This window comes from Schistocerca serialis, chromosome 7, assembly GCF_023864345.2.
Source record: "Schistocerca serialis cubense isolate TAMUIC-IGC-003099 chromosome 7, iqSchSeri2.2, whole genome shotgun sequence".
Classification (NCBI taxonomy): Eukaryota; Metazoa; Arthropoda; class Insecta; order Orthoptera; family Acrididae; genus Schistocerca; species Schistocerca serialis.
Window position 1 is genome coordinate 161,283,778 of NC_064644.1, and position 9,738 is coordinate 161,293,515.

The 9,738-nt window shown below is 42.8% G+C and overlaps 1 protein-coding gene across 1 annotated transcript in view; it reads left to right on the forward strand.

Annotated features, from left to right (window-relative positions):
- Nucleotides 1–9,098, forward strand: part of LOC126412450 (ionotropic receptor 93a) — a 200,096-nt gene extending 190,998 nt beyond the window's left edge. The window contains exon 10 of the mRNA XM_050082056.1: nt 8,470–9,098. Within this exon, the coding sequence (XP_049938013.1) occupies nt 8,470–8,706 (237 nt within the window). The 3' untranslated portion in view covers nt 8,707–9,098. The remainder of the gene's footprint in view (nt 1–8,469) is intronic.
- The last annotated feature ends 640 nt before the right edge of the window (nt 9,099–9,738 follow it).

Consider the following 9,738-nt stretch of genomic DNA (forward strand, 5'->3'; position numbering starts at 1 on the left):
CTCCATGAGCAATGCTGGTATTCACAACCCTCTCTGCTAGTTACTGGAGTGATCGAAGTATGGCCTCAAAGCCCTGATGACAGGCATTGTTTTTTTTTCCCAATGTGCATCACACTCTCTATTTGGTTGCACCCTGTTTGCTCGGTGGCTCTTCAGCATGCTAAATGAGACCTTCAGGCACGCACACTGGTTGTACATGGTGTTGCTTCCTATCACTTATTATCACTTCCCTAAAGGGTACCATTATTTGCCATACATTTGAACTGCTGACTATTAATACATACCTACCATATTGTGTTTGTATCCTCTTGACACAGAACAAAGCAGGTTTCCTAAAAACAGGTGAAATGAGTCTCACTGCCTCAGTTTCAGGATATTGCCCAGTCCAACCAGCCAGACAACTGGAGATCTACAATGAGGCAATAAGATCCTTTTTTGTTTAAGGGGTGTTAGGGACTAAACAGTGAGGTCATCAGTCCTGCAATTCAAAAGTTATGTGCATAAGAGAGAGACATCCAGGAAAAGTGGGCAGATCCAGTCAGAGGGGTCAAACTATAAAGCAAGGAAGCTAAAACCACACCCAATAGAAGGCATAAAATGGTAGGTCAAATCTAAAAACTGGAAAAACAGAGGGATAAAAGAGCAGTCTTTGTGTGGGGATGTGGCATTGGGTCCCAGGCCCAAGAAACATGATGAGAGGTCCCAGCCACAATCATCCTGCCACTGCTCCAGGAGGCAAGCAAAACATTATGATTGAAAATAAAAAGTTCTTTCATGAAGGAAACTGAGGACTAGGCCAACCATCCATCAGTCATCTGCTAATATTAAAGACAAGGAATTTGGAAGGCTACACTTAGTATAAAGAGCCAAAAGAAGGAGACATTCCACCAATATATGGGATACCATCAGCCTGACTCCTCAGCCACACAATGGGAGCTCTTGATACGCAAGAGAAAACAATGGGTGAGCCTAGTATGATTGATGCATAGGCAGCATAAGAAAGTGGTGTCCTCTAAGAGGAGTGGAGGGAAGAGCACCAAACCACAGTAGTCTCCTTGATTGTGCAGAGTTTATTACTGAGAGCAGTAGCACACTAGATGTCATTCCACTTTTGGGCAAAAAGGGATTTGATGTGAATCTGCATAACTGCACCTGGGAAGGGAATGGGGGGTATGTATCTGCTTCTCTAGCCAAATGGTCAGCCAGTTCATTCCCTGGTATGCCAACATGACTTGGGATGCAGAGAAAGACAACTGAGCACAGGCGGCATGGCCAAGGAGAGAGAGAAAGTCATGGTTAGCAGAGACCAAAGGGTGATGAGAGTAGCATTGGTCTCTGGCCTGCAGGCTGCTCATTGAGTTGATACCTATTAAAATACTGTGGAGAGAGGCCTGAGTAAGAAAGAGGAAGGTCTTGTTAATGGTTAGTAGCTCTGCTGTGAATACACTATATGATCTCGGCAGTAAATGTTCCATGGCAGTAGGAGATTTAAAAGCGTATCCTGTCTTATCTATTGTTTTGGAACCATCACTGTAGAAGCTGGTAGTACCTTGGAACTCCTCAAGGGTAGAACGTACAAGATGCCAGAATATCACAGGGATGGCAGAGACTTTAGGACCCTTGAAGAGGTTGGTCCTAATCTGTGGTTAGGGCACTATCCTAGGGAGGATGTTGGAAAAAATACATGGGGCGCTTTCCAGGGAGTGGAGATGGAGATCCTGACAGGGAAGTGAGACATATTCCACCGGAAAACCCACCGAAGGGGAGGTATCAGGAGGGAGACATTCCTCATGTGCAAAGAGGATGGGTATACAGGGTGGTCAAGGAATCATGAAATGGCAATTGCATAAGAAACCAGGAGTGGGCTCCATCGTATTTGTAGAGGAGGAATCCCCACCTCTGTGAGGAGGCTGTCAATGGGACTAGTCGAAAGGCACTGATAGCCAGACGTACCACATAATGATGAACAGGGTCAAGTAGTTTCAGAGTGGAAGGAGCTGCTGAGCCATAATCCTGACATCCATAATCTAGTCTGGACAAAACTGCAGCACAGTAAAGATGGAGAAGAGTAGCACGTTCTGTGCTCAACAATTTAATGGTCCAGGAGGCAGAGAGCATTGAACTTCCACATGCATGTAGTCTTCAGGTGATCAATGTGGGTTAGCCACATCAGCTTTTTATCAGAAGGATGGCCCAAGAAATGGAACTGCACTACAACATCTAGGTGCTGGTTGCCTAAATAAAGTTCTGATTTGGAGTGAACTGTAGGACTATGGCAGAAATGCATAACCCACGTTCTGGATGGAGAAAATTGGAAGGCATGGGAGATAGCCCATGCAGAGGCCCATTGGATTCAGCAGATGCCACTGACTAGGAGCTGCAAAAGATGCAAAAATCGTTGTCATACAATGAAGGTGCAAGCCCAATGATGGTGATGGGGAAGAGTGTGACATTTCATACAGAACTCTGTGGGATAACATTCTCTTGAGTATGAGGGACACTGAGTGAGGTGCCAGCCTGAACCTGAAAGAGCAAGTGGGATAGAAAACTGTGTATAAAATAAAAAGGGGGCCACAAGAGCCCGAGTCATGTAGGGTAACTAAAATGTGATGGTGCCAAGCCATGTCATATGCCTTATATAGGTCAAAGAAGACCATGACAAGATGTTGATAATAAGTAAAATCCTGTCAGATTGCTGTTTCCATTTGAGTAAATTGTCAGTTGTAGATCATCCTTCCTGAAAGTCACACTGGTACAGCAACAAAAGTCTCTGAGATTTGAGTACCCAACATAATCAGAAGCTAACCATCCTCTCAAGAAGTTTATGAAGTATGCTGGTCAGGTTAATCAGTCAGTAGCTGTTGAGAGACATTGGGCTCTTTCCGGGCTTAAGGATGGGGATAACTATGTTGACTTGACATTTCAAGGGGAAGGCACCCATGGAAATGGAAATGAGCATTTGGCATCATTGACCGGGAGGCCCCTTACGAGGCAGGTCCAGCCGCCTTGGTGGGCAGGTCTGGCCGCCTTGGTGCTGGTCTTATGACATTTGACGCCACATTGGGTAACCTGGGCACTGGATGGGGATGAAATGATGATAAAGACAACACAACACCCAGTCCCTGAGTGGAGAAAATCCCCGACCCAGCCGGGAATCGAACCCGAGTCCATAGGACAGCAATCCATCACACTGACCACTCAGCTACTGGGGTGGACAAGGCACCCATGAGCCAAATGTGGTTGAAAACTCTGAGTAGATGTGGCCTCTGGGTAACATCGAAGAGTTGGATCATCTGGTTGTGGATGGAATCTGGTCCTGGGGCCACATCATGTGAAGAGGTAAGTGTCTGCGTAAATCTCCATTCAGTGTTCATTATAGGCTTCATCTTGGCAGAATTGAAAAAGAGTGAGATTTCTTCAACTAGTCATTTCTGCTGGAGGAAGGTAGCAGGATAGGAAGAAGATGCCGATGCTGTTGCAGAGTGTGTTGCGAGGTGTTCTGCAAGGACTGATAGATCAGTACACAGAGCATCCTATAGGATAACACCCTGAACAGCTGACAGTTGCTGTCAGTCCAGAAGGCTATGGAGCCAGGACCAAATCTACAATGTCTGCAGGGAGGAAACATAATGCTCCCAGCATTCCTTTTTTACTCTGTTTAATAAGTTAGTTGGCCTTAGCATGAAGACTCTTAAAAGCGATGAGGTTGGTCTGTGAAGGGTGTCATTTAGATCACAACAGTTCCCATTGGCCGTCATGGATAGTAACTGCTACATCTTTGGTCCACCACAATACTGGTCAATGACTGAATGGGATCTGTGGACAGGGGGATAGCAGTGCCACCATCTTGCAAAACCGAATCAATGCAATCCAAGAGAGAGGTGTTGAAATGCACAGCAGACATGTATAAAGGCCAATTGGCCCTCTTGAATGCCCAACTTGTGGGCCTGTCTGTGTTGCAGTTGCAGAGGAACAACAGAATCACCAGAAAGTGGTCACTGTCATGAAGATCATCATGAGGTGACCAATATAGGGAAGCCACAAGAGCAGGGAAGGAGATCCTGAGATTAATAGTAGAAAAGCTGCCATGTGTGGCACTGAATTGGGTAGGGGATCTGTCATTGAGGAGATACAGATCAAAGTCTGTAATAAGTTGGTCAATTAGACTCCTACCAGTTGAAGTGGCACTCTCCCACAGGGGGTGGCATGTTGAAGTCCCCAAGTACCAGACATGGGGGAGGAAGTTGCTGCATTAATGTAGGCAGTTCAAGTGGCCTACCTGGAGGGAGGTAGACATTGCAAATGGTGATTTCTGAGGCCGTTCGCGCTCGTACTGCCATTGCTTCAAGGTTGGTATGAAAGGGGATCCAGTCACTGACGACAGTGGTGCAAACCAAAGTGCAGACCCCTCCAGATGCTATCCTGGAGCCAGCACTGTTCCCACAGAATGCCCGATGAGTATGAAACATTGGAAAATGGTCATCACAGAAATGCTTTTCTTGAAGAGTGAGGCTGAATATAGGGGAAGAGGCAAAAAAGTATTGTATTTCCAATAGGTGATGACAATATCTATTGCAATTTCAGTGGATTAGCGTGTGGCAAGAGTCCAGATTAGATACAAAGAAGCCTAAGAAATGTCAGGTCACTCATTTAGTGGTCATAACCGATGAGGATGGGACAATATCCGTAAAGAGGCCAGACTCAGGTTGTGAGAGGGGAGATGGCACCTCTGTAGGCACAGGGAGGACCTTGTCCTGGGACTTATACTTCTTCTTCTTCTCTTTTGGAGGATGACAGGACAGGACACACGTCCTTCTGCAAGGTTCAAGACCAAAAGTGAGCGAGCAACCTTGGACATACAGATGGTACATCTTGTGGCACAGTTGTGATAGCAAGTATCCAGCCTGAGAGATGTCAGGGGAGAGAAGTCCAGGGGGATGGGGGGGGGGGGGGGGCAGCCCCATCACTGGTGGGTGCCAGAGAAGAAGGGGGGTACTTCTTTGGCTGGGGAGGAGGAGCAGCATCTGGATGGGAGAGCATGGGGACTGCACGGGAGGGGAAGGGGAGAGGGAGACGGGGTTGAGGTAAGGAAGAGGGAGGAGGAGGAAACGATGTAAAAGAGGCAAAAATTGAAGAAATCAACACTGGGAGGAGTCAGTCGTGCAGGGCGTACATAAAGTCCAGGAACATTTTCAATTATTTATTGCACAAGAACCAAACATTGTACAGATATCATACATATGTCGTTTTGAAGAGAAACCCAGAAAGTTTTTTTTTTCATGTATGCTGTCACAGTGTAGTTTGGTAATTTGCCAATAGTCAGCACTAGTCACAAACATGGCGAGTTCAGGTGCGGAGTGAGCTTTCTGTGTGCTGGAGTTCAACAAAAACAAGTGTGCTACAGCTGTTCAATGGATATTTAGAACTAAGTATGGTAAGAAGCAACCAACAAGGAAGGCCATTTACCACTGGCACAACAAATTCATTATGACGGGTTGCTTGAGCCTGGCAAAGAGAAGCAGACATCCCAGTGTGAGTGAAGTGAATGTTGAGCATGTACGAGAGATATTCGTAAGGAGTCCAAAGGAATCGGTGTGGCATTCATGGTTTGCATATCGAATATTTGTGGAGAGTGGCAGTCATGACAATTTACACACACAGGTGGTGGAACACAGGGACTTCCCTCAAGGAGTAGGTGTCCACAGTCACAGAGAGTCCACTGTACAGCAAGCACGGAAAACACCTCATGGGTGGCAAAATGTATGGCTTCACATCACATGGGTAGCACACAACATTGACATTCTCTGGGAGGGTATCTCTCTGAAAAGCCAAATTAAAGGCGCTGGTATCAGTGTGGTTGTCCTTATTACCCTTCTGCACATGTCGAACAAAGTGAACGCCACATCGCTCTAGATTACCTTGGAGTTCCTCATCAGTTTGGAGGATGAGGTCCCAATGAAAAATCACTCCCTGGACCATATTCAGTGGCTGATGAGGGCTAACAGACACTGGGATGTTGCCAAGATCACTATCACAAATAGCTGTAGAATGGGTGGCAGAAGAAGCTTTGATCAACAGGGAGCCCAACCACATCTTACTGAGAGACTCCACTTCACCAAACTTGTTTTCAATATTGTTCACAAAAAACAATGGCTTTATGGCAGTGAATGTTCCCATCCATCCAAGTACAGACCAGTAAGTGGGGAAAGTGTTTTGTTCCAAGATGGCAAGCCGGCCCTCTTCTCAGTTTCTCATGATTCTGCTTTGGTTCACTGCTTTTAGTTCCTCAGCCAAAGCTTATTAGGTGTAGTACAAGCACTGCATAATTCTCTATTGCCTACACTATAATATTCCCACAACTGAGATTTTGTCTTTTTGTTTTTGATGCAAAAGACTACCTACTATGTAGGAACTATGTAGTTGGGCCAAATGAGACTAAAGGAATTAAATTAGACTGGAACCCTGATTTAAATGAAGAAACACATCTTTGGGATGTGACACTATGCTTAGTCTTCAAAATACTGAACAGATAACAGAATGTTCAGCATTTTGCAAAAGGAATGTGATTTCCTGCACACATCTACTCTGAAAGGGCAGACACTGTGAAATGCTAAGCCAATGTGATAATGATCCACATATGCAGTTCTTTGTATGTGACAACATTAACATATCTAGTGAAAATTGGAAGTGCTGGTAACAATGGAATGTTGGGTTTTGTATAATGGTTTGTAGGATACATCTGTTGCTTGATTGTACTTTGCATGGTACCACATGTCAGGGTTCCTTCCTCATCCAATCGTGTCTGAAATGTGGGAAGAACGACTGCTTAAATGCCTCTCTGCTTGAAGTAATTAGTGTTTGTGGTCTCTGTGGATCAAATGCAGTCAGCTCTTTAATGGATGTTGCAATCCAGAGAGATGCAAAACTTTTCAGAACATTGTCAAAACAGTTACCAGTTCAGAATGAATTTTAATTTTGCTGTAATGTGTGCACAGATTTAAAAATTCCTGGAGGGTTAAATGTCTCATAATCCTTGGCTGTAAAGTGCCCTTGCTGAGTAACCATGTGGCCTGTCAGGTACCACAATGTGGTGCCCAAATAATCACTGAACCTCCACCATGTTTCACTCTTGGGACTCAAACTCTGCCTTAAGTTGGAAAAAATGTGCAATGAGACTCATCCAACCAAACTGCAGTATTTCAGTGTTCGACAGTCCAGATTTTATGGCTCTGGCACCTTGTTTTCCTGCTACAGGCATTCAAATCACTGATGAGTAGTTTTGTAATTCAAGCTTACCCTGCAGTTCCCTGCTATGGAGCTGCCCTTGTGTTGTTTCGGTTCTGACAGGATCTGCGAGTGTGATATTCAGTCCTGCAATGACATTTGCAGCTGTCTTACTCTTTATTTTTTGTCACAATGACTGTCCATAATAATAATAATAATAATAATAATAATAATAATGAGCGTATGGCATTGATGGCTGGGAGACCCCTCGTGGGGCGGTTCGGCCGCCGCTCCACAAGTACTTTATTGCCACTACGGTGACTTGTGAGTGAATGAGGATGAAATGATGATAAACACACAACACCCAGTCATTTCAAGGCAGAGAAAATCCCTGATCCCGCTGGGAGTCGAACCCAGGACCCCGTGCGCAAGAAGCGAGAACACTACTGCAAGACCATGAGCCGCGGACTCTGTCCATCATGATCACCCAACACATACCTTCCTCTTCATTGTGACTTAGTGGATGTGTTTCAACTTTCACAGTGCACTATAAAAATCTTTGAGATGGTGCCTCTTGAAACACCAAACACTTCAACAAATCTGGTTACGTAAGCATGCACTGTACAAGCAACAACAATTTTCCCACATTCAAATTCATTTAGCTCCAACATAATGCTCTCACAACTACACAGAACACTGTGCTGGATATGAATGACACTTGCAACATACTGAGGACATTGCACATCTGCTGTTTATGGTCAAATACAATTTCTAGTGGTTTCTCCACATTTTTGTCTAAACCCTGTACCTTAAAAATGTGATATGTTTCAAATTGGTTTGTTTTTTACCTTACCAGAGTAGTACAGAGCTCTAAGATCTAATAATATCAAGTCTGATATGTAAGAAAAACCTAGGATGAAATAATTACAATATTATGAAATGAATTGAGTGCTACTTCGCATGTAGTAGAGATGTTAAGTCACAGACAGGGTCAACAAAAAGACTACAGATAGGCAACACACACACACACACACACACACACACATATTCATGCAAAAACAGCTCATACACGTATGCCTGGGGTAGCCGGGGGCCCGTGTGTGTGTGTGTGTGTGTGTGTGTGTGTGTGTGTGTGTGTGTGTGAGATTCAACATCTCCTCTATATGGTGAGTAGCAGGCTACCCTTTTAATAATATTGTCAGTTTTCGGCTCAGATGTTACATTGATGTCATAAAAAATTTTCAGGTAAAACGATGTATTGCTGAAGCAGAGCTGCAGGCAGAAGCATCTGCATCTTATCCAGATGACTGGAAAACTGTAAAGGCACAAGCCAACAGAGCACCGTACACAATGTACTTAAATGGGAATATAATTAATGTTAAACAGCCAGCCTACAGCATTACAAAAGATTTCCAATCATCAAGCAGAAAATCACTGTCAAGGCAGAAAAACAGTAATTATGTGTTTCAATACACAAGTTAAATAATACCAATGAAGAAAATTTCAGTAGTCATAACAAGTAGATTTCTTTTGTTCACACAACATGCAAATGTCATACGTAAGCTAGAGCAGGCATCTAACAGCATGAGAAACGGTGAAAAAATAGTTCAGATTTGTGCCACCATCATATTATCTTAATTTTTTTTCAGAACTACAGGATTATTTATATCACACTAAAGATGAAGTATGTAAGAGGGAGTACATTGATGTTTATCAGAGGCCACAGAAAGAAAGAAAAGTTAGTCTTCTTTTACAAAGTTTTTCCTGTGCTTTTGTAGATGAGAAATGAATATAAAACTGTTTCAGTCTACTTTTAACTGTAATATTCTGTCTTCATTTTTGACTTATGTACAGGATTTTACATACAAGTTTGCTCCTCGTAGGTTCAATTTTTAACATTCTGTTTAAAATACATCATTTCTTTATGTGATTTAAGCAAAATATAACATCAGTAAAGTTGAAGTGACAGCATCTGAAAGAATAAGTAGAAATTAATCATAACAAACATTCACTCCATTACTCACCATTAACCCCCATAAAGAATGTAAATTGTACAAAAATTGAACTATATCTTTTTTGTACCTTAGCCATATCCTTAATAACTTTATTTGTTCTATGACCTCTTAATATAATTCACACATAATGTTAAGTATTGATGTTCTTTGTTGGCACTTTTGTAATATCGTAAATATAGCTACCAAGAATTAAAGGAGTAATGTGTGTAGCATATAACTGATTTTTACAAACATGTTATACTTGAGGTTTTGTTAACTATTTAAAGAGAGTTGATCACATACAATAAATATGGTCAAAATAACATTTCTTATTTACATTGAACTTATATAATTCAGTTTTATGTAATGTTCCTCAATAGAGACATATATATTTGGTGTTCTTTTGGCAGCCAGAAATAGAAAAAAAGCTTGTGTTTCAGGTTTTGTACTGGAGATGAAATATTATTGTTAGTTAGAGTACTGAAATGTAATATACACATTTTATTATCTTCGCCATGTT